The sequence below is a fragment of the Monodelphis domestica genome, chromosome 6 (genome assembly GCF_027887165.1).
Source record: "Monodelphis domestica isolate mMonDom1 chromosome 6, mMonDom1.pri, whole genome shotgun sequence".
NCBI lineage: Eukaryota > Metazoa > Chordata > Mammalia > Didelphimorphia > Didelphidae > Monodelphis > Monodelphis domestica.
In genome coordinates this window covers 246,936,040-246,961,756 of record NC_077232.1, presented here as the reverse complement: position 1 = coordinate 246,961,756, position 25,717 = coordinate 246,936,040, and the positions used below count along the sequence as shown (strand labels likewise).

The 25,717-nt window shown below is 36.7% G+C and overlaps 1 protein-coding gene across 5 annotated transcripts in view; it reads right to left on the bottom strand.

Annotated features, from left to right (window-relative positions):
- The window catches only part of ZGRF1 (zinc finger GRF-type containing 1), a 102,915-nt gene extending 77,208 nt beyond the window's left edge, over positions 1 to 25,707 (bottom strand). For 2 of the 5 annotated variants that reach the window (XM_056803059.1, XM_056803061.1), the window contains exons 1-6: positions 25,600 to 25,703; positions 20,540 to 20,667; positions 20,349 to 20,429; positions 19,130 to 19,189; positions 5,362 to 5,547; positions 2,394 to 4,626 (exon numbers count right to left, since the gene is read on the bottom strand). In XM_056803059.1, coding sequence (XP_056659037.1) covers positions 2,394 to 4,626; positions 5,362 to 5,547; positions 19,130 to 19,189; positions 20,349 to 20,429; positions 20,540 to 20,560 — 2,581 coding nt within the window. In that variant the 5' untranslated portion in view covers positions 20,561 to 20,667; positions 25,600 to 25,703. Of the gene's footprint in view, positions 1 to 2,393; positions 4,627 to 5,361; positions 5,548 to 19,129; positions 19,190 to 20,348; positions 20,430 to 20,539; positions 20,668 to 25,599 lie in introns of all 5 variants that reach the window. The other 3 variants (XM_056803063.1, XM_056803062.1, XM_056803060.1) reach the window with 3 other exon arrangements.
- Positions 25,708 to 25,717: the final 10 nt, after the last annotated feature.

Below are 25,717 nucleotides of genomic sequence, written 5' to 3'. Positions count from 1 at the left end.
TTTGAAAAAGCAAACAATCCTTTTAACTTGAATTTATTTCCAAACAAAATTAATTCAAAAACCATTTTAAATTTCTTTCCTCAAATGAGAAAAATGTGAAATTTTAGTTTTTACTACAACTTCAGGAAAATGATTATATTAGTCATGACAAAAGAAAAAAAAAGTTATTTCTGATATCAAGCTTCAATATTTAAGACTCCTGTTTCTGATTCCATAATTTTCTTTTTTAAATCTAGAAACAAAATTAGCAAAAATTAAATAAATTAACTTTAATATTTGGCATCATTCCTGTGACATACTAAAAAATTATTACATCAAATCTAAATTTTCAGCAAAATTAAATTCTAAATTGACATTATCTAAGCTATTGTAAAACACTTCTGACCAGGGATTACTGTAGTTGAAAGACTATAACAAGTACCAACTAAATTAAAAAATGAATTCCCTACTAATCTGCAAAATGGCTTTGAGTTAATCATTTGTGCTTTTTAAAAAATAAATTCAGTTATTCCAAATTGTTTCAGAAGTCATTTCTTTTCAAATAAATTTACTTAAACCATCAAAAACCAATCTTTTTCTGCTGGTTAATAGATCAAGTTTTATAATTTTTCCAAAATGAAAACTAAGTTCAATCATGAAATTCCTTCAAATTTATCACATCATATATCTTTATGATTTTATAGTATTTCTCTGGCCAAATTTAGTTTCTCTTTAACATCTGTTTTCCTTTACCATATTTTTTCATTTTCATTTTGAAGAACATAAATTATTTAAAATTACAAAATAGTATCAATCTTCTAATGCACTGCTACCAAAATTGAGGATTCCTAATGGAACATTTTGAAATAGCTATTTTAATATGGTTATTCTTCACAATACATAAATAAGATTTTAATATTTCCAATTTTTTACAAGCCATATCCATCTATGTAGAATAGCATCTGGTTACCTCTTCTAGATATGTAAAGATTGTGTTTTGGTTATAATATTTACTGTCCCCCTGCTGACTAATAATCAACACTGTTATCAACAAGTTGGTTCATCTTGTATTTCCCAACTAAAGTTTTGCTTCCTTGATATTTCATTAGGGGCTATTAGCAAATCAAAATGAAAAGCCTTGCAATGTGACTCATTCCATTTGGGTTTATTCTTTCTGTGGAATGAGTTGAAGTTCTTAAAAAAAAAATAACAGCATTGCTGATGTACTAATAACCCCTAACAAGACAAATTTAACAAATCACAGCATTCAGCTTAGAAAGGTCAACATACGTATAATTGACTGATTTGTTTATCCAGTTGGATCAGCAGCTATTACCCATAAAAATTACTGGTTTGCTAATTGAAGCTATCCAGAGAAACTTCCAGCATCATTCTAACATCATGTAAAACCTCTAATGGTTTCTACTTTACCCAGTCATCTGTGGATGATAACACTAAACCAATCTTTAAATTCAGTCTCAGATTTGGGAGTATTATAATGCCATAGTTAATATTCTAGATGTGTTTTGGGAAGTCTTGTCAATTTTAGTTCTATTTGAGAGACTGCATAACAATTTCTTTTTAATGCAACAAAACAAAGAAGAAAAAATAAATAAAATCTAAATTAGGATCCACAATAACCTAACACCATCTGTTAACAATGATTTCACGTACAAGTTCTTCCATTATGCAATGCATTTTTTATGTGTGAAGAATTTTTTATTTTGGCGATTTTAGCCTGCTCTTCAATCAAGCAACTGATTAAAGTATTCTTATTTTGGATTCTTCACAAAAATCCTTTAAAAAATTTTTTAAATTCAAATATACTTTAAAAAATCCAAATTGAAGAATTGTGGACTTTTACCATGTTACATGGCAGTCTCCTCTCTTGTCTGCCCTATTTCTCCCAATTTTCCCCTCTTAGTAAAGATCACTTAACTCTTTTAACTTGAAAATACTTTAGAGGAATGTATAGACAAGAAAAAAAAACCCAACATTTTCTTCCCTTGGATGTGAAAGCAACAGATCAAACTGTAGATTTTAAAATTATTTGCTATCACTACAATGCTGTACAATTTTGAAAATCATCCGGTTTTCTCAAGGATAGATGTGGCCTTAAATCTTTTCATTATTTACACATTACTTAACAAAATATAATTTTTATTTTCTAGTTAACATATTGCCTAGCTCCAAAATTAGATTCATTAGTCTTACATTCTCCCATTTCTGCTAAATTCCCATGCCTATGATTTACAATTTTTTAAGTGATTCAGAAAGAAGTTGTAAAGAAGTCATATTAGATATGTTCTTCCAAGGAAATGAAAAATACCTAAGCAAACATTTTCACTTTATTTATGCATTTATTCTATTAATAGGGAGCATTATTCCCAAACATATGAGGAAATAATTCTAACCTTCTGTGCTTTTAACTGGCTTGTCAATTAGCTGAAATCTATGACGTTTCATATCAGGATTTCTCTCTTTCAACTTTTCTAAGCTTTCCAAAGCTGTACTATGTTCAGATAAGGACCTTAAAAGGGAAATGCTGTTAACTAATTCAGAAAGTCCAAAGGAATTTCCAGCACTGTCCTGATATTTTCTGCATTCTTTGTTAGTTTGTATCTTACTTTCCATACTCTCCATACTTCCTGTATCTTCAAATTCATACACACCTACTTCTTTGGAAATAGGTTGCTTTTTTTCCCAAAAGTTATCAGAAGTCTGAGTGCCTGATACATCAAATATGTTACATTCAGAATCAGAATGATGATTCTGACCAGTATTTAAAAGTAGTGAGCTATCATTCTTAACTGGCAATGGTCCATCATGCAAGTAATTTCCTAAAATACAATTGTGTCCATTGTCTTTAGTAAATTGCATATTAGTTTCCAAAGTCTGAGTCATACCTATGCTTGATAGAGAAAGCATATGTAAAGTTGTTTTAATGTTTTTGGACTTACTTTGAGGTGAGACATGATCACAATCAGTATTGGTTTGGGGAACAGATCCATTACAGTGTCCACTACCACATACCAATATATCATCGGTCTGCTTTGAGGATGAATCACAACTGATCCCTCTGCTTAATGTTTCAAAATTTGACATTTCTTCTTCAATGTTTTCAACTTCAGGAAGATTTGAGTTAAATAGGAAAGATGCTTCATTATCTTTACCAATTCTATCAAAACCTAACAAAGTTTTAGTACAAATCTGGGAAGATGGAGTTTTCATAATGGGAAATTTTGCTGGAGGACTAGAATTAACTGTTCTCAAATGTGACAAATGTTCACTATCATCTTCTTGACTGTTATCCTTAACCTCAAATTTCCTTTCAACATATGTTTTGTTCTCAGATGAAATTTTCTTCAGCCAATGCTCAGAATCCAAGGGAAAGATACTGTTTTGTGATTCTTCCTCAGTATCACTAATATCAAAATTGTCCAGATTGAAAGTTACCTCCAAAAATGGCTCTGGTTTACTATTCAAATCCATATTAGTTTTGATATTTTCATCTTCAGCTCTACTTTCAGAAACCAATGTCTCCAGATTATTACTTATGCAAGAAGGATCTCTTTGTATTTGTGAATATTCCCATTCTGGTTGAAAAGAGAGCTTTAAGTGGCTCTCCTTTTCTGGTATTTCAGTTTTATTTAATTCCTGCACATACTGCTTAGTGAAAAGAGATCCTGTTATAGACTTTGTATAATCATCATTGAAAAGCATTTCAGTCTTGGATTCTGATAAGTAATGATGTTCATCATTGCTATAGACAATTGGTAAGTTTGCTCCCAGCTCACTTTCAGAGGATGAAGATACTTGAAAATGTATTTTCTGATTATAGGTAGTTTGGTCATCATTATCTATTTGATCATCTGTCTTATACTCAACGTTCTTTTTAGAATCTACTGCAAAGAGATTCATCTCCTTTTGTTCAAAAGGACCTTTCAAATCCAAATTTAAATTGTCATCCTGGTCCTCAGATTTTCCTTTGGTATCACTTACATCCAAACTTGTAGATAAGCTCTTTGGTAAATAAATATCCCAGCGGCTTCTTTTGTTTGCATTATTTTCTAAATGATACTGGTGGGACATATTTTTTGTGCTGTTGACTTCAGTAATCTCTTCTTCCCTTCCTATTATGCACTGTGCCCTAGGAGAGTTTTTTATTTCTTCTGTTAAATGTCCAGGAGGAAAATATTCTATAACTTCCGAAGTAGGAGTAGATTTGGATTTTAGGAGTGCTAAAATCTGTTCTTTGCTCCTGATATTTTGTGAAGTGGTTGAGCCCCTGTTTGTCAGACAATCTTCTTCCACTGAGATATCTGATTTCTTAGTTACAGAATTGAGAAAAGAATGATCATCTTCTTCACTCAACCCTTCTTGATTAGAATTGATGGATGTGGTAGAGAGAAGTAAGGGGATAGACACATCATTTGTGTCGCTATTCTTATAATCAACAACACTGTTAAAATCTAATGGCATAATTAAGGATCTATCTTTTTTTCCAGTGGTAGAAAACAATGGAGGTGTACAGTAGAACAGAGGAGAAAAGGTAGGACAAGACTCCTTAGATAGAAGTGATGTTGCTGATCCATCATTTTCTTTGGTTGCCATCTTTTTTGGTACTTGACGTGGTCCTTGGAATCCCTAAACACAGGAAAATAACATTAGTTGTATCATACTTTTACAGAGAATTTTAAGTGATTTGGAAATGGAAAAGACATGTTTTCACTCTTTTAAAGAACAAAATAATATATCTAGTATATTTTAAGATGTGTAGAGTCCTTTATAGATTTTATCTCCTCACAACAACTCTGTGAAACAATTACTATCCCAATTTTACAGATGAAGTTATTGTGGCTGAGAGAATAAGTGACTTGCCCAGGGTCACCCAGTTAGTGTCAGGGATTGGATGGAATTCAGATCTTCCTATCTCTAAGTCCAACACTTTCTTCTACTCGTGATATCAGCTAGTTACAACTTACTGAGCTAAGTATATTAAAATATAAATATCAATTCAGTCAGATAATAATATTTTTTTTTCTCTTGGAATCTCCTAGCGGTGAGTTACAGTATGGAGTAAAGAAGACTTAAATTCAATCTGTTGAAACAAATTGGCAAAGTTGACCTTAGGCAACGTACTTAACCTCCAACTGCCTCTGACCACTCTTTAAGAATATAAATCACACACACACACACACACACACACACACACACAAAATTTTATTTGCACTGGTTTAGAAATTTCTCAATGGAAGCTCCTAACACCAATGAAAATAATCAATGAAATAAATATAAGTTTTAATAGCCTCAAGCTCTGTTGGTCATATCCAAGGTTTTATAAATACATTCTGATTTCTTATTTTAAGTAGAAAAACTTACAGTAAACTTCCTTTTTAAACCAATGCGTAGGCACAGTTTTGGCTTGTTAGAAGGTTCCAATTCTTGCACATTCAATTTTGGTACTTCCATTCTGACTTCTGAATTACTAGGGATGTTTTCGACATTTTTTACATCTTCAACTGTGATTAAATATCTGTCACTTTCTAAATCATCTCCAGGTTTCACCTACATTTTAGAGAATAAAAAGTCCAAAACATATATATTTGTTATCATAAATGTTCAATATGCAAACTGGAAACAATAAACAAAATAGCAGCTTCTCCTAAATGCCATAAAAATATAAATTTATGTATGAATAATAGAAATTACAGCTCAATTATATATTTTACTATCAAAATGTACACATATTACATACATGTTGAAAATTCTACTTCAATAGGGATGACATAAATCACTCCTCTACTTAAAAATTTGGCATTTGATTGTGAGCTCCTTGAGGGCAAGGGCTATTTTTACTTCTTTGTATCCCTATCATTTAACAGAGTGCCTTTGTAACCCTACCATTTAGCAGTGTGACAGCCCATATAAGTGGACAGAATTTGAAAGAATTAAGCAAAGTGAGGAAGAGACACCCTCCAGATTCATGGACAAAATAATTGAGTTTGGGGGTCGATACCTAGATTTTGACCTTTCTAAAGAAAATTGCATAATACAAATTAGAAGGCACTTTGTCAATAACTCTTTCAAAGTGATATGGGATTATTTTAGAACTCATTGCCCAAGGTGGCCTCAAATGGATCTTGAAGAATTACGAATAACTGCTCTCTATATGTTTCAAAGGGAAACAAAGAAAAGGAAGAAGAGACTAATGATCTCATGGAGAAAATTGAGAAACAATTGACATATTTAACAGATAAGATTGTTAAACTGGAAAAAGGGCATGATACTCAACCAAACTCTCTAAGAATCTAACTATTGATCCATTACCTGCCAATTCTGTGAGAAGGGCCACAGAATGATAGAGTGTAGAACTTTTTTCAAGGCAATCAGAAATAACATGCAGTTTAATAATAACTACAGAAATAACGATTATAGAAATAGCTATAATGATGATAATAGATGCTTAATAAATATTCTCTGACTGATTGACTTGTTTTATAAGTTATTAAAGATTGCTTTAAAATTTATTGTTAGAAGATGGCGGTTAGAAGCAGCAAAAGTTCAAACTTCTGAAAACCCTTCCTTACTGATCACAAACTGAATGCTCCTAGGGGATTGAAATTCAAACTTAACAACAGGACAGAGGCGGGGAACCCTCCTTCTGGACTCAATTCAAAAGGTATGCCCCCCCAAAAAGCCGGAATCTGAGAACACTCAGGTCTAAGGGGAAGGCAAAAGGAAGGTCCCATGGCCCCTCCCCCCCAACCCAGAGCGCTGAGCCCCCAGTGGCAGTAGGAACCTCTGGGTGGGCAAAGGTGATGGTCTGAAGAGTGTACCTTATGAGCAGGGCTGGGCTAGGCTCAGAGCATCCAACACAGGCAGCAGGGAAGCAGCCACAGAGAGACCAAAGAGCCTGCAGCCCCGTGGATGGGTCCTTCCATCTGGCTCCAGTCTCACTGGAGGATTTTGCCTCAGGGCACATCCAGATCAACCTAGTTGAACCTAATCCCATCAGGAGTCCTCAGAGCTCAGAGAGGCCAGGACCGCTACCCCCCTAGAGTTTAGGGCCTCCCACAAGGACAGGAACCTCTGGGCGGGCAGAGGCACTGGTCTAGAGGGTGTACCTTGGACAGTGCTGTGCCAGGCTCAGAGCATGGAATCCAGGCAGAGGAGAAACAGCCAGAGAGAACTGGAGAGAGCCTGGGCAGCTGAGACCTTCCCTTTGGCTCCAGCCTTCCAGGAGTCTTCGGCCTCGGAGCACATGCAACCCAAACCAGTTGAACTTAATCCGATTGAAAGCCTCTAGAGGACAGGGAAGGCAACATTCCTCCCCCAAAGACTGTACCGAGAGATCTGACAAAGCTCCAAGAGGGGAGACTGACAGCCCCAAAACCAAAAGAAATGAGAGGAGCATGAGTACAGACAAATGCAGGGAGCAAAGAAGGGGTAAATATGAGCAAACAACAGAAAAAGAAGAAAGAAATTACAATAGACAGCTTCTGTACAGGTAACGAGCAAAAAGTGAATGAAATGGGGGTCAGAGGGAGATCATCAAAGGAAAAATCAGAAATCCCAATGAATTGGATACAGGCTTTGAAAGAACTCAAAATGCAATTCAAAACACAATTAAGAGAGGCTGAAGACAATTGGTTAAAGAACTTAAAAACTAAGATAAATCATCTGGAAACAGAAAATAGTGTCTTGAAAGCCAAAATCAACCAGCTGGAAAATGAGGCAAAGGAGATGAAAGACGACCTCCAAAGAAAATCAGACCAGAATGAAAAGGATGACCAAAAAGCAAGGGATGAAATCCAGTCTTAAAGAACCAGAATACAACAACTAGAATTAAGTGACCTCACAAGGCAGCAGGACACTATAAACAAACCAAAAGAATGAAAAAATTGAGGAAAATATGAAGCATCTCATTCACAAAACAGAGGATTTAGAAAATCTTTTGAGGAGAGACAATTTAAGAATCATTGGTCTACCAGAAGACCATGACAAAAGAAAAAGCCTGGACATAATACTACAGGAAATTATCCAAGAAAACTGCCCCGATATTCTAGGACAAGAGGGAAAAGTGGAGATTGATTATCCGCAGATCACCTCCTGTACTTAATCCCCAACTGACAACACCCAGGAATGTTATAGCCAAATTCAAGAACTATCAGACCAAAGAAAAGATATTACAAGCTGCCAAGAAGAAGTCATTCAGATACTATGGAACCACAGTGAGGATAAAGCAGGATCTGGCTGCATCCACACTGAAGGACCGAAAGGCATGGAATATGATATTCCGGAAAGCAAGGGAACTAGGTCTACAACCAAGAATCAACTACCCAGCAAAACTGATTATATTCTTACAGGGGAAAGTGTGGTCCTTCAACAAAATAGAAGAATTCCAAGAATTCATAAAGAAAAGACCAGACCTGAACAGAAAATCTGATGTCCAAGCACAGAACTCAAGAGAATCATCAAAAGGTAATTAAAAAAGAGGGAAAAATGAAAAACAAAACAAAACAAAAATTTTTTAAGAGACTCAATAAGTTAAAATGATATGTATATCCTATAAGAAAAGAGGTCATTGGTAACTCTTAAAAACTGTTGTTATTACCTGGGCAGCAAAAAGAAGTACACTTAGAGGGAACAGTGACAAACTGTATAGGATGAAAGGACAAGACATAAATAGGCATATAGATATATGCATGCATAAATACATACACATGTGTATATGTATATATATATATATATATATATATAAATAGTGCTTAAAAAAAGATTAATGTTAAAAGAAATGGGAAAAGAAACAAATGGAGGTAAATGTATATGTGACAAAGAAGCTCATGGTGGGAGGGGGGAGAACATCGATATACTGGAAAGGTAAAGAGGTTGGAGATAGGAAATACTCAACTCTTAGGTACTTTGAAATTGACCCAAAGAGGGAAGAACAATCCAATCCATTGGGGCAGAGAATAAATTTGTGCCCTATAGGGGAGTAGAAGGGTAACAAATGGACTGGTGGGGAGGGAAGCAGTACAAGGGAGGGAGGGGGCAGGAGGTTAATTTTTAGAAAGACTACAGGGAAAATAAGGGGGGAATAAGAAGGAAGGGGGTAGAAAGGGAAGTAAAATAAGGGTGAGAACTAGGGGGACTGATTAAAAACAAACATTGGTGTAGAAGGAAATAGTGAAAGAAGAAAAGGCAGGATCAGAAGTAGAAATCAAAATGCTGAGTAATACACAGCTAGTAATCATAACTCTGATTGTGAATGGAATGAACTCACCCATAAAATGCAAGCGAATAGCAGAGTGGATTAAAATCCAAAACGCTACCATATGCTATCTACAAGACACACACGAGGAAGGTAGATATGCATAGGGTGAAAATAAGGGGTGGAACCAAATCTATTGGGCATCAATTGACAAAAAGAAGGCATGAGTCGCAATCATGATATCTGACAAAGCCAAAGTAAAAATAAATCTAGTTAAAAGAGATAGGGAAGGTAATTACATCCTGATAATAGGCAGTATAGACAATGAGGAAATATCTGTACTCAACATGTATGCACCAAATGGCATAGCATCCAAATTTCTAAAGGAGAAACTAGAGGAGCTCAAGGATGAAATAGTTAGAAAAACTATACTAGTGGGAGATTTTAACCTTCCTCTATCAGAACTAGATAAATCAAACCAAAAATAAATAAGAGGTAAGAGAAGTGAATGAAATCTTAGAAAAATTAGAGTTAGTAGACATGTGGAGAAAAATAAATAGGGACAAAATGAATATACCTTCTTTTCAGCAGCACATGGTACATTCACAAAAATTGACCATGTATTAGGGCATAAAAACATTGCAAACAAGTGCAAAAGAGCAGAAATAATAAATGCAACTTTCTCAGATGAAAATGCAATGAAAATAATAATTAGTAAGGGAACATGGAGAGGTAAATCAAAAATTAATTGGAAATTAAACAATATGATTTTCCAAAACAAGTTAGTTAAAGAACAAATCGTAGAAACAATTAGTAACTTCATTGAAGAAAATGACAATGATGAGACATCCTTTCAAAACCTATGGGATGCAGCCAAAGCAGTACTCAGGGAAATTTATATCCTTGAGTTCATATATTAACAAATTAAGAAGGGCAGAGGTCAATGAATTGGGCATGCAAATTAAAAAATTAGAAAGCGAACAAATTCAAAATCCTCAGATGAAGACTAAATTAGAGATCCTAGAAATCAAAGGAGAAATTAATAAAATTGAAAGTCAAAGAACTATTGATTTAATAAATAAGACTAGAAGCTGATACTTTGAAAAAATAAATAAAATAGACAAAGTACTGGTCAGTCTAATTAAAAAAAAGATAAGAAAAAAACCAAATTAACAATATCCAAGATGAAAAAGGAGACCTCACCTCTAATGAAGAGGAAATTAAAGCAATCATTAAAAACTATTATGCCCAATTATATGGCAACAAATATGGCAATCTAGGTGATATGGATGAATACTTACAAAAATATAAATTGCCTAGACTAAAAGAGGAAGAAATAAATTACCTAAGCAACCCCATATCAGAAAAAGAAATTGAACAAGCCATCAAAGAATTCCCTAAGAAAAAATCCCCAGGTCCAGATGGATTCACAAATGAATTCTATCAAACATTCAAAGAACAACTAATCCCAATATTAAACAAATTATTTGACAGAATAAGTGTGACAAGGAAATCACTTTAAAAGACTGATATATATTAATTTAAGGTCGCCAAGGAATTCAGCTATGTAATTCCTAAATGAAAACTCAAGTCAGCAGTCAACCTTTTATGGAGTTTAATTACAAACAGGAGGAAGAAAGGTATTAGAGATAGAGAGAGAGAGGGAGAGAGAAAAGGGAGAGAAGGGAATAGGGCTTAAATACCCCCTCTGTTTAGGCTGGGCCAAAGGCCCAAGCCCTTAGATAGCTGAGGCAAAGGAAAGAGATCAGTCCCTATCACTCACGTGACCAAAATGGAGAAACAGTCTCAGGGGCCTCCACCTCCAGCTTCCTTCAGAGCAAGCTTCTCAGAGCACCTCTCCAACCAACCACACCTAGTCCTCAGACCCCGCTGTCTTTAAGGAAACCATCCAAGTTCCCTCCCCTCAGTTCTCACATCTACCAATCACTGTCCATGTCTTCCCTGTGCCAATGGTGGCTCTAACTTAACCCAGGACCGCCCAGAGGTCTGTGGCTTTGCACATGTCTGTTGAAGGTCATATTCTCAAATAATTAAATCTTGATCCTTTGCTACAGCCCTTCCTAAATCCTATTACCCTGAGTAGGGTGGAGATTGGAATAATTAAATTTTGATCTATGCTGCAGCCCTTTCCATTGTTCAGCAAAAGGTTTCTGTCCTAAAGTAATCTTAAGAAGGGAGGAGGAGGAACCTCCCTTGCCAATGGGGTTCACATTCCAATGGTGAAATTTCCAACATTCATAAGTCTAAGAAATTTTAAGGTTTACATAAGCAAAGAAGGAGTTCTACCTAATTCATTTAATGACACAAACATGGTACTGTCCCTGAACAATCTGCAGATATCTAGGAGAAAAAAAAAAACTATCCACAAGCAGAGGACAAACTGTGGGAGTAAAAACACCAAGGAAAAGCTATTGCTTGACTAAAGGGTTTGAGGGGATATGATTGAGGAGAGACTCTAATGCAAATACCAAGAACATGAAATGGGTTCGAATCAAGGACACATGTGATACCCAGTGGAATCGCGTGTCAGCTATGGGAGGAGTTGGGGAAGGGGGTAGGAAAAGAAAATGATCTTTGTTTCCAATGAATAATGTTTGAAAATGACCAAATAAAATAATGTTTAACAGGAAAAAAAATAAAATTTATTGTTACTTTAATTGACCTAAAAATATTTATGGTCTTTAAAACTTAAGACAATACTCAGTCCTTAGCACAATAACTGACACATAGTAGATTGCTTAATGTTTAGTGAAAAGAAACATGTTGTTTTAATACCTAAAATGAATACCTGATTGAATAGAAACATGGTCTAATTTAACAGTACACAAAAACGTTTATGAAATTGATTGTCTGCTGCAGTAATATAGAAGCTAAAAAGATGAGAGCAACGCATCCACATAAAGTAATAGCCATCTACTAGAATTATATTTTGTTGTTGTTTTTAAACCCTTACCTTCCATCTTAGAATCAATACTGTGTATTAGTTCTAAGGCAGAAGAATGGTAAGGACTAGGCAATGAGGGTTAAGTGACTTGCCCAGAGTCACATGGCTAGGAAGTGTCTAAGGCCACATTTGAACTTAGGACCAACCTTCTCTAGGCCTGTTTTCAATCCACTGAGAAACCCAGTTGCCTCCATGTTTCCCCCCATTGTTCTTTTATTACAATTTTATTATCATGCAAAATGTATTTCCATATTGGTCACTGTTTAAGAGTACACTTAGACAAAATGAAAACTCCAGATAAAATCATAAATACACTGATGTGAAAGATAGCATGTCTACCTGACTGTAATAGTTCTTTTTCTGGAGATGGAGAGCATTTCCTGTCATAAATCTTTCAGGATTTGTCCCAAATCATTGTATTGCTGGAAATGTACTTTTCAACAATATCTCTATAGAGAAAAGAAATAGGATGGTGGAAATATTTGGAGTAAGTCTATCAGATATAAAGATAATTTTAGGGTTGTGACTTTAAATCTAGATTTAATTGGTCGCCAAGGGAAATCTCAAATAAAATACCCAAATCAATCTGAAATTTATGGTAATTTAATTAATATAGAGGGAAGGAATTTAAGGAGAAGGGGGGAAGAGGATATAGGATTTCTCCTGCCTGGCCTGTGCCAGGGGGAGTTTAAAATCCTCACCTCTAGGTCTCTGAATAAGATTAGAGGTTTCTAAGAGGATAAAGTTGGAAACTCGCCACCAAAACTGTACAATAGCTTATAGCCACATTTGGTTAAGACCATTCCCCATTTTAAACAATGAAGGTACTTGATCAGGAATGTGAGAACTCTAATATTACTCCACCCATACTTAAGCATACTTTAGGGGAAGATAAAGTTGTGAACTCCTTACTGAACAATGAAAAGTACTTAACCCATACTTAAAGTAAAGCTAAAACCCTTAAGCTGGGTCTATTTTTAGATCTAATACAAAAAGGTGCTAAGTACCTATGAAGGCCAAATTAATCACTAAAAGTTCAAACAAACTTAGCAAGAGGTATGAGGTTTTAGTCTACCCAGAGAAGGTGATAACAGGTGTGAATTACTCAAAAGTTTTAGTCTACTCAGGTGTGAATTAAGAATGGTCAGTCCTTTGAAAAACATCTACTGTGATTGGTAGATGTGAAAACTTAGGAGAGGTGACATAGGAGAAAATTCTCTTTAAAAGGAGGTCAGAAAGGCCTCTGAAGTGAATTCAGCTATGGAGCTGAATTGGAGACTGGTCTCTCTCTCAGTGGCTGAACTTAGTTCAGCTTCCTGAGCTATACTGGAGGGTCTCTCTGAACACTAGAGTTTTGCTTGGAAGGATCTTGCGGTGAGTTGATAAAAGACTGAGTGATCTCTTTCTTAAGGCTTAAGCCTAGGCTGGCCTAGCCCTTTTCTCATTATTTCCTCTTACTCTCTCCCTTTCCTTAATTCCTTATTTGTATTAATTAAAATCTCCATAAAAGCCCAGCTGATTTGGGTATTTAATATTTGGGAATTTTCCCATGGCGACTACTTTATTATATATATATATATATATAATATATATATATATAATATAATATATTAAAAATAAATTTAATATAAAATCAAGACACTAAAAATTATCTTTACAGTTTTGGCAATTCAAAGTCTTAAAACCATATTTTCATGGTCCCAGTTTTAAGGCAACCACTCTTTTAACTGTAACACTACTGATATTTACTATATTAGAAAGTAAAACATCTTGGTATTATTATGAAAATATTTTTATTTGCAGATTCTCTGAAAGAGTCTCAGGGACCCAGGGGTCCCCAACTCTACTCTTTTAGAACTACTGTCCTCATGTTATGTTGTTGTTCAGTCATTTCATTTATGCCTGACTCTTCATGAACTCATTTGTGGTTTTATTGGCAGAGATACTGAAGAGGCTTTGAGGAACTGAGGCAAACAAGGTTAAGTCCAAGGTCATATGGCTAGTAAGTGACTGAGATCAGATTTGAACTCAGGAAGATGAACCTTTCTGACTTCAGGGCCATTGCTGTATCTACTGTACCATCTAGCTGCCCCTGATCTTCAGTATAAAAGAAAACTTAAAAAAGTTAGTAACCACATAAAAAAAAAGAAAATTCCTTAATCATAGATATGCAGATTAAGACAAGCTTAAAGAGGGATCTGGATTGCAGAGAGAATAAAGGGTTGGATTTGGAGGCAAGAGGACTTATGTTTTAGTCCTTATCTATTTATTAAGCACTTACAATGTGATAGGCACTGTACTAATGATAGTATGTAATGTAGCAGTGTGGAAATAAGAAAATGGAAAAGCCTGCAACCAAGATGCAATAGCTAAGACTGCTGACCTGTCATTCAAACGAGAACATTCTTTTAGAATCTGACCTGGAGAAATGGTTGGAAGAAAAGATCAGACCAACTGAAGTCTGAGGTCTTTGGCTTTGAAGACAGAAAGAAGTCTGTGGTCTCTTTTGTTTTTAGCCTTGAAGACAGAAAGGGTCTCTTGGCTTTGGGAGACAGAAGAAGGAAAGACAAAAGTCCAGCTCTCTCTGATTTGCCTATAGTGACTGAACTTTCAGACCTGTCAGCCCATTTTTTTTCTCAAATTGAACTATATCCCACCATCCTCCAACCTAAGACTTATTCTTGTATTAGGGAAATCCCAAATCCTCTTTCCTTTCATTTCTTATCTTTCCCTTCTTCCCCAATAAACCCCTTATTTAATTTAGAGAAGAGAAAGAGTATTTTATTTGAGACATCATAAACTCACCCTGAGTTGATTTAAAGAAATCAAGAGAAGATTCATCAGAAAGGGGAAGGGAAGAAGGGAGTGTGAAAGGAGAAAAGAAGGGGTGAAGGGAGGAAGAAGGGAGGAAGGGAGGAAGGAAGATTAACAGCCCTGATCTTTAGTTATCATTTATCATTCAAATAATCCCTTATTGCACTAAGCACTGGGAATACAAAAAGAGATCAAAAACTGTCCTTTCTTCTGTGATAGAGGTTTCAAACCGTAGAACTGGAGTTACAGTCTGGGAAATTGCTGGAGCTCCAGGAGATGTTCTGGAATCTTGGGGGAGGAAGAGTTTTCTGTCAGAGAGAGGCAGTTAGCTCTCTCAATCCTGAGACTGCCTAAGGAAAGGGCTGGTCAAGACTTTGCTCCTAAGGAAAGACTTACATCTTTCTCCTGTTGATTGGAAACCCTCCCCCCCACCCCCCACTGATTCCCTACTGAAGTGGCCAGTTTGAGAAGACACCAAGCAGCTGACAAGATCACCTCACAACTCCTGGTGCCCTGGGTCTGGATGGTGCCCAGGGTGGCCAAGACCAGGGACATCCAAGCTTGAATCTCTCAGGGGCCAAGGCTGCCAAGGTATGGATTCTCCAACTTGAGGAGGGAGGTAAGGGTAGCTAGAATAGGGACACCTTTCCCTCTTTCCTCACAAAAATACTTCTCGCAGCCATTTCCCTGTGTTATTCCCAAATTGACTGGTTAGAATAAAGTTTGTCTTCTTTCCCCAACTGAGTCTAGTGTAAGTGGGAAATAGTTCCAGCTTGATGGGGAGAGTAACTCTCTCTCTCTCTCTGAGGAAAGACATTAGTAGTAGAGGGAAGTCAAGAGGCAGTTTGGGGTAAGCAGCCAAAGCTGAGGGGAGGCTGAAGAGGGGGAACTACTCACTCCCCCTCAGCCAAGTTAAACAGCAGCTGTCTCCCCTGAACCCTGCTTTGAGAGGAGAGGTCTCTACTCTTTCTCCCTCTCTCTCGTTACCACCAGACTAACCCTCTATTACACTTTCAGGAACTTAAAATCTTTTTTTGAGCTCCTTAACAATTTTTCTCCACATTATTTCCTTTTTTTAGAATATTTTCCCATGATTACATGATTCATGTTCTCGCCCTTCTCTCTTCCCTCTCCCCTCCCCAGAACTGACAAGCAATTCCATTGGGTTATACATGTCTTATTACTCAAAACCTCTTTCCATGTTATTCATATTTGCAATAGAGTCATTTTTTAAAAACCAAAACCCCAGGAAAAAGACTTATACAAGAATATTCATTGCTGCGCTCTTTGTGGTGGCAAAAAATTGGAAAATGAGAGGATGCCCTCCACTTGGGGAATGGCTAAACAAATTGTGGTATATGTTGGTGATGGAATACTAATGTGCTCAAAGGAATAACAAACTAGAGGAATTCCATGTGAACTGGAACGACCTCCAGGAATTGATGTAGAGTGAAAGGAGCAGAACCAGAAGAACATTGTACACAGAGACTGATACACTGTGGTACAATTGAATGTAATGGACTTCTCCATTAGTGGCAATTCAGTGATCCTGAACAACTCGGTGGGCATTATGAGAAAGAACACTATCCACATTCAGAGGAAAAACTGTGGGAGTAGAAACACAGAAGAAAAACAATTGCTTGATCACATGGGTTGAGGGGAATATGATTAGGAATGTAGAATCTAAATGATCATCCTAGTGCAAACATCAACAATATGAAAATGGGATCTGGTCAAGGACAAATATAAAACCCAGTGGAATTGGGCATTTGCTATGGGAAGGGGTGGGGGGAGGGAAGGGAAAGAATGATTCTTGTAACCAAGGAATAATGTTCTAAACTGACTAATTAAATAAAATTTTCAATATAAAATAAAACAAAAACCAAAACCCCAAATCATAGGCCCATATAACCATGTGATAAATCATGTTTTTCTTTCTATGTTTCTAAGGAGCTTATAATCTAATAGGGGAGACAACAAGCAAACAAATATATACAAAGCAAGTTATATAGAGGACCAATAGGAAATAATTCACAGAAGGGAGACATCAAAATGAGAGGTGGGGGAAGGTTTCTTGTAGAAGGTGGGATTTTTGTTAGGACTTAAAGGAAACCAGGAAGATCAGTAGTCAGAGTGCAGGAGGGAGTGATCCAAGCATAGGGAATGGCCAGAGAAAATGCCACAGCAGATGGAATATCTTGTTCATGGAACAGCCAGATCAGTGTCCCTGCATCGAAGGGAACATGCTAGGGAGTAAGGTATAAGAAAACTGGAAAGGAAGGAGGGGGCTAGGTTATGAAGGGCTTTGAATGCCAAACAGAACATGCTATATTTGATTCTGGAGGCAATAGAGAGTCACTAGAATTCATTTGCTGAAAAGGTGGGTAGATTTGTGACATGATCAGTTTTGTGATTTAAGAAAATCAATTTAGTAGCTGAATAGGCAATGGACTGGAGCAGGGAGCTATCTGACACAGGTTTAGGCCCACCAGAAGGTTAATGCAGTTATCCAGATCTGAAGTGACGAGAGCCTGCACTAGAGGGGTGGTGGCATCAGAGAAAGAGAAGGGCATAGATTTGAGAGATGTTGCAGAGGGGAAATAAACAGGCCTTGGCCACAGATTGGATATGGGAGAGTGAGAGGTAGTGAGGATGACTCCTAGGTGGCAGGTCTGGCAGACTGCTGCCCTCTGTGGTAACAGAGAAGGTAGAGGGAGGCACAGGACAAGGAGGTGGCAAACACAGGTTAGGGGGAAATACAATGAGTTCTGTTTTGGCTATATAAAGTTTGAGATGTCTAATGGACAAACAGTCTGAGATGTGTGAAAGTCAATTGGTGATATTAGATTGGAGGAAAACAGAGAGACTGGGGAAGGAAAGAGATTTGTGAATCATCAGCAGAGAGATGATCATTAAATCCATGGCATCGGATGAGATCACCAAGTAAAGCAGGATACAAGAAGAGAAGAGGGCTGAGGAGAGACACACATGGTTAGAAGACTTGCTCTGGAGGAGGATCCAGCAAAGGAGACAGAGAAGGAACTGTCAGAGAGGTAGGAGAACCAGAAGAGAGTGGCATTCCAGATATCCAGAGAAGAAAAGTATCAAAAAGGAGAGTTCTTAACAATGTCCAAAGCTGCAGAGGGGTTGAGGGAAATGAGGGTTGAAAAAAGACCATTGGATTTGGTAACTAAGAGATCACTGGTAACTGGAGAGGGCAGTTTGGGTGGCATGATAAGGTCAGAAGTCATTCAGTAAAGAATTAGGAAGATAATGAGAGGAGAGAAAGTGAAGGGTCAGTGAGACCCTTGCTTGGCAAATCATTTTCATCTCCTTGGGTCTCAGTTTCCTCATCTATTCAATGAGGAGATAGTAGCAGAGGAACTAAGGCCCTTCTAGTTCTAAATCTATGACCATATGGTGACCTTATACCCACCAAGATGGAAAAGATGAGCAGAGTATTAAAATAAGGAAATATTAGGGTACTCTAAAAAAAAGATAAATATGGAGTGTACAAAGAAATATGGATTCATACAAAGTGAAGCAAAGGAAAAGCACATGAATCAGAATTATGTACATGATAATAATTATCTTTTAAAAAAACTAAGTGGGCTCATGATAAAAAAGGTTATTTACTACTATAGAAGGAACAGAATCTGAATGTAGACTGAAACATGCCATTCTTCACTTTATTTCCTCCAGGAATTTTTCTCTACTATAAGTAATATGCATCTTGTTTCACATGATGAACATGGAAATATGTATTGAAAGATAACATATGTATAATCTGCCATCTTGGGGAAGGATGGGAGCAAGGGAAAGAACATGGACTGCAAAATGTCAGAAAACAATTATTAAAAAAAACAAAGAAAACAAAGAAAGAAAAAAACAGAAATCCTTAGATGCCTCTGAAGACAGAACAAAAACATTTTTGGTTATTGTCATTTGGTTCTATCTTGTTAAATGTTACCATTTTATTTTAGATTTTATTCCTTATTTAGTATATTATTTTGGGTATTTTCCCCCTAGTGATGGTTAAGCTTACAATGAAAACATGAAAAAGAAATTTACTTTGAATTAACTATTTTCATATAAAGGTTATTCCAAAGTGATATCTGAAATGACTTTGAAAAATAAAAAAATATATATTAAAATACCTCACGTGGCTTCAAAAAAAACCTCTCCAAGCACTGTCCTTTGTCATCATATAAAGTTGCCTGCATTAAAATGACATTTAAAAAATAAAGTTGACATGAAAACATTTTAATAATTCTTTAAATTATTCTCTAAAGGAAATTAAAAATTATTTTAAAAATCACAAAGAATGTACTATTTGGCTTTGTCATATTTCAAAGGCTATTTAACATATTAAACAGTTTGTATTCTTTATTTATGGTAGAATTTACTGATCATTTATTCTAGCACTCTGCTAAGCCCTGAAGGAGATATTTAAACATCAAGGTATTGCCCTTATGAAATTTGGCAATCTAGCTAGTTGGGAAGAGACTAAATAAACACATTTATTTATCAATAAGTTAAAAAAAATGCAAAGCAGTAAGTATTAAAAAGTCTCCAGAGAAGGGGAAAAATTGGCATGGGGCTTATGGGTGGTGTGAGTTTTGTGGAAGTAGTACTATTTTAGAAAATAAACACAGTGGGAGTGTAGATGGAATGTGAGGTACAAGGAGAGGAAAGAATTAAGCATGGAGTATTTGGTTGACAGTAAAAAAACTGTCCTATTAGTATAGGTATCAGAAGTCCCATAGGTGAGATAGGAGCCAGACTGAGGAATTTGTATATCATTCTACAGGCAATAGAACTTATATATACCTCTAAAATCATGTTGGTGAACCTATGGCATATGTGCCAGGGAGGGCTGCTCTCTTCCTCCTCTCTGTGTGCATGAGGACATTTCTCAAATCACCTGCTCCTCTGCCCAGTAGTCCAGTGGGAGTGCTTCCTTTCTCCCCTGTCTGGGGTAAGGAGGCTGCTCACATGTGGCATGAGGGTGTATTTTGGGCACTCAAGTCTCTAAAAGGTTTACCATCACTGCCCTAAAGTGTCTTACACTACATATGAATTGCTGTTTAAAACTGCTAAATATTAACATCTTGTGATTTTTCCCCTTGAAAATTATATAATACTGTGAATTCACACAAAGGCACAGTTAGTAAAAAATTAGTTACTACCCCTCTAAATACAAATTAAATCAAATATTCATTGAGATTCGACTATTTTCAAACTATCCACTGTGATACTTAGATTTTCAAATTCAAATAAGAGCCTATCCATTATAACTTATATAACTTCTTAATGTTTGAATATGAATTAAAAAATTAAACTTCTAGACTCATTAATAGATTATCCGAAACCTACATTATTTCTTGAAAAAGTGATCTTCAGTATTCCATCTTGCCATACTTTTGATTTCTTCATCTTTTGAGGAGTATATAATACCTTTTTTTTATAAAAACACAGAAGAGATTGTTTTAAATAGATCTTTATGAGCATTTGTGAAATACATAATTAAATACTGAAAGAGTAAAATCAAAGAATTAAATACTTACAATAAATTCTTGACTTGCCATTGTTTATGCTGGAGATAAAATCTATCTGGGCCCAGGAAATCTTCAGTAACTGCTACAGCACTCACTCATTTTGGCCTGGGCATATACAAGATTCACAGTGTTTGTCACTGATGAGAAATGTAAAAAATATTTATGTTTTGAATATATAACCTTATTTATAACCTCTTCCAGGTATCTTAAGAAAAAAATGTTTCAAAAGTTATTTCTTTGAACATGGTAACCTAAGAATTAAATTCAATTGGAAATATGCATTAGAAAATAAAGTTTGGTTTTAAAATTCAATGTCTCCAACCCTGTACATGGAGTTATGGAAATAGGGCTGGCCCTGGAAATCAGGAAACATGAATTTGAACTATGTTTCTTCTATTTACTACCTCTGGACAATTTTTTTAATCCTTTTGTGACTCACTTTTCTCATCTGTAAAGATACCCTGTCAGTTGTAAATCTTAAAACTATTCTTGAACATGAGTCCAATTTAAGTTTTCTGAATTGCTGCAGAATCACCACAAGGTGGCCCCCTCGTATTCTGAATATAAGCTTCCATTTTCAGTCTGTGTCAATATTCTGCAGCAGTAAGGGTTGTAAACAAATACTTGTAATTAAAGGAGCAGAAAACATTATTATAAAGTGACTATTTATCAACAGGTTAAATAGGCTTTTGTGTTTTGAAGCAAGGCAGAAACCATAATCTGTAGATGTCCTACATGGCATATAGAAACTATATGGGGAGCTTTCCCCCTTGTTCCATTTATGTTAATTCATTTCTGGGGCTTTACTTGTTTAAAGAGAAATCTGGCTTAAGAATTCAAATTCTAAAATCATATGATTTTATGTAGAAAGGCCAATAGAACTAAATTTATTTTATCATAATGCAAAGAGTCAGAAATGGGAATATTTAGGGATGTTTATAACCAAAAAAAATGTAAAATTAAATGCCCAGCCTACTGATTACAAGTCTGTATAAAACAACTTTTTAAATATATAGATTGGTCCTCTAAAAGCAGTCTATTGCTGGGACCTTACTTGAAGCCTGCTAGAACTCTCAGCATCCATAGTCTCTGAGAGCTCAGGGTTACAGTCATACCCTCACAAATAGGGCTTTGTCACTCTCTCACATCTATGTTTACCTAGGGTTAAACAAGTCAAAATGGATTTAAATATAGATACACTATAAGGAATTTAAATAAGAAGTTCCTAGACTTAAGGAAGAATTTTCTGAGTTGAAAATTATTAATGGGCAGAGATCTGTTTGTGATCATATCAATATAATGCTGTCTAAAAGTGAATGTGAGGAGGGAGACTAGACTGAATATGGACCAGACCGCTCTTGTGTGGTTTATTTTTCATCTAGCAATATTTACCTAATTCAATTGGTTTATTGATTTGATTGAGTTATTCAATCATGCAGTGCCTACTATGTATCAAATACAATGTCAAGCATTTAGAATAAAAGTACAAGTGAAAGAATTTCTACTTTCAAGATGTTTACATTCTAACACATATTTACACACACACATATCTTATTTGGTCAAGTGCTGTATTACACTTCACAAAGTCCAGGCATCAATAAAATCACTGCTTATTTTCTCATTAAATAGTCTCTTTTCTGGGTTTTTCGGAATTTTTGTTTTTGCATCCTACCTCCTCCTTTACAGCAGGAGTTAGTCTAAGTCTGAACTTCCTACTTTATTTTTAAAATATGCTGATAACTATATTTCAATAGAATTTTTGTGATCCTATGGTTTAATGCATTCAAGTCCAATATTCTAAGAAGAGGTCCCTAGATTTTGACATACTTGATGCCAAGGAGGTCCATGACACAAAAAAGGTTGAGAAAATTTGGTTAAGGACAATAGGAGACTGTGGATATAGTTTCATGATGTCCCTTAGCTCTGCCAGGAAAGAAAAATTAGATTTTTATTTTCACTAACCTCTAACTGAAATCTATAATTTCCTTCAATTATGAACATAGGTAACAAATGCTTTCACCTAAAACAGGCTCTATTTATCCCACCAGAGTACCAGTGGAGACCATGACCCAGAAAAGGTGAAGAACCCCTGCTTTAAAGGATCTTTTGCCCAAACCTAAATCCACAGAATAAGCACATTTCAAAAAACCAATGACCCAAATGAAGTCTTAAGATTCCCCTTGACTCAACAACATACAGAGAAGACACATATACAAAGTTTCTCCATGTCCGGTAGGATTGAATTCTGCTTTAGTCCCTCAGGGATCTCAAAGCACAGAGATAAGGCTGGGAGGGACTGCAAGGGTCAATATAGTCCAATACCCTTATTATAAAAATGAGAACACTGAAGATATGGGAAGTGGTCACACAGGTAAAAAGCAAGAGTTGAGATTTTCATTGGTTTGTCTCCCATCCCTTCCAGTCTTCACTTCCTGGCTTCTCAGATTTCTTTCAAGGCTCAGTCTTTGTAGGGTCATTAAATTGTAATGTTGTGAAATAGAAAATTTGGCTTTTTGACTCCACATAGATGATTTAGGTAGATAAAGTCAAAAAGCCAAATTTCTCCAAGTCAAGGTAGAAAGTTAGATTTTATTGGAAGAGGGCCAAGTCCTCCAATAAAAGTTTTCTCTTGCATGTATTACATTGTCGGACCCTGGCAAGAGACAAGCTGTAATAGTAGTAGTAGTCTCTCGGTAACAGAGGATGAAGATTGTCTTTGTGTACTTTCATCTGTGATGTAGATGAGTGTGCACAAAGACACTTGTGCGTGAAGGAGATTTAAGTGGAAGAATCGATGCACAGAGACAGTCCCACTCTCTCGGCGTTGGAAGCCTGGGCCCATTGGCACAAAAAGTCGTTACACCTGGAGACTTCCTCAGCTGCATTGGATGGCCATGTTGTCCTTTGTGCTCCAACACGCCCTGAGCACTCCACAGTGCTTTGCTGCATCACCCTCTCAGCCATTGAACCTTCTTATTGGTTTCTTCCTTCTGTTCAGCCAAAGCAGTCTTCACATGCTGGATGAGCAAAGCCTTAGTTCACCAGGGATCTACGACCCGATGGCTACCCTCACAAGGTTTAGCCAGCCTGTTGAAGCTGTTGCCCGGGGTGTGGCCACTGCCACATGCTAGCAGCTACTGGGAGCCACAAGTGAGAGCTGGGTGTCAGGTGAGGGTCAGAGGCTAGAGAGCTGCCCTAAGAGGGCACAACAAGCCCTCCATACCAGAGATACTACTCCTCCCTAAGCACCCCATACACACATACACACATATATATATACAACCAGAGCTTAAAAAAAAAAGAGGTTAATACTAAAAGAAATGGGAAAAGAAACAAATGGGGGTAAATTTATATGTCACAAAGAAGCTCATGGCGGGAGGGGGGAGAACATCAATACACTGGAAGGGTAAAGAGGTTGGAGATAGGAAATACTCAACTCTTACGTGCTTTGAAACTGACCCAAATAGGGAAGAACAATCCAATCCATTGGGGAAGAGAATAGATTTGTGTCCTATAGGGGAGTAGAAGGGTATAAAACGGACTGGTGGGGACCTGGTTTATATGACAAAATGAATATTTCCATACAAGATCACAAAACATTACATCATATAGACCTTATTTAGAAACAGTTACCCAATTACAAAGCTGATTGGTTAGTTCATTTCGGAAAGCCCATATTAGTCTTTAGACTAATGACTTAGTCAAGTCAAATGACTCTCTCATCTGATCTGGGGGGAGAGATGGCTATTCTCAAACAGGAAAGGGTGCATGATGTTTGTGCCATATTGGGATAGTCAGCATCTTATAATAAAGGGAAGTACAAACTTAGGGAGGGGTTAGATATCCCTTTAGAAGCAGTTTTTATGCTTTAGTAAGAAATTCTTGTAAAAATCATGAATTTTACTGATGGTATTAAGATTATAATGGAATTTATAGGAATCACTTTAGAATCACAATACTGATTATCTTAAACCTATCACTAAAATCCAATCAAGTATAAGAGGGTAGGGGTCTTTTTCCCACCTACAGTAAATTCCTTGAGGGCAGGGATTGTCTGTTGCCTCTTTTCATATCCCCTGGGATTAGAACAGAATCTGGCAATTAGTAGGAGCTTAACATAGAAAATGGTTTCTGTTTATTTGCTTTTCATTTTATGTATTTATTTATTCTAGAACCTTACCTTCCATCTTAGAATCAATACTGGGTATTGGTTCATAGGCAGAAGAGTGGTAAGGGCTAGGCAATGGGGGTCAAGTTACTTGCCCAGGGTCACACAGCTGGGAAGTGTCCGAGGTCATATTTTAACCTAGGACCTCTGATCTCTAAGCCTGGATCTCAATCCACTGAGTTACCCAGTTGCTCCCAATTGCTTTCCAATTTATAGTAGCTAGATAGTATTTATATAGTCCGCAAAGTTAACTCATTTTTTTTCTCACTACAACTCTGGGAGTTGCTATTATTCTCATTTTACGGATGAGAAAACTGGGGTAGCTAGAGTGACTAGCTCAGTATCCTATAACTAGTAAGTATCTTCTGGGTCTGGATTCCAGTCTTCGTCACTCCAGGTCCTATGCTTTATCCACTAGTTGTTTCCTTATATCTTGTTTAAACGTAGTTGTTTGCATGCTGTGCCACCCAGTAGATTGTCTGTTCCTTGAGGGCCTGTCACTTGGCTCCCTTACTCTTGGCATAGCGCCAGGCACACACTAGACACTTATTAAGTGATTGTTGATTTAACCTTTCTTTGGGGATCTCAAAGCATTCAGAACCTCTCTTCCTTTTTCCTATTCTAAGCATTTATGAAACGCCAGCTGTGGTAGGGGGAAACTCAATCCCTTGGGCCTATGGGGGAAGATCTCAAAAGTAAAGTCCAAGAACCAGAAAGAGGGCCGCTTTACGTCCGCATTCTCCACCCCTACCCTCAGGGGAACCTGTCCGACACAACACACACAAACCCAAGCCGATATTTACACGGATCCCACACAACACGCAGACACAGTCACACACACAGAAATGCTTCACACATAAAGGATGAATTGGGGCGATGGAGGGGGAGGCAGGAGAGTCACCTGGCGCAGTTGAGTCTGAATATTCGAAATTTTCCCGCGAAAGCCAGTGGCGTCACTGTTCCGCGACAATCCCTAGTCAGGCCCCCACCGTACCTCTCCCATGAGCTCCACCCCCGCC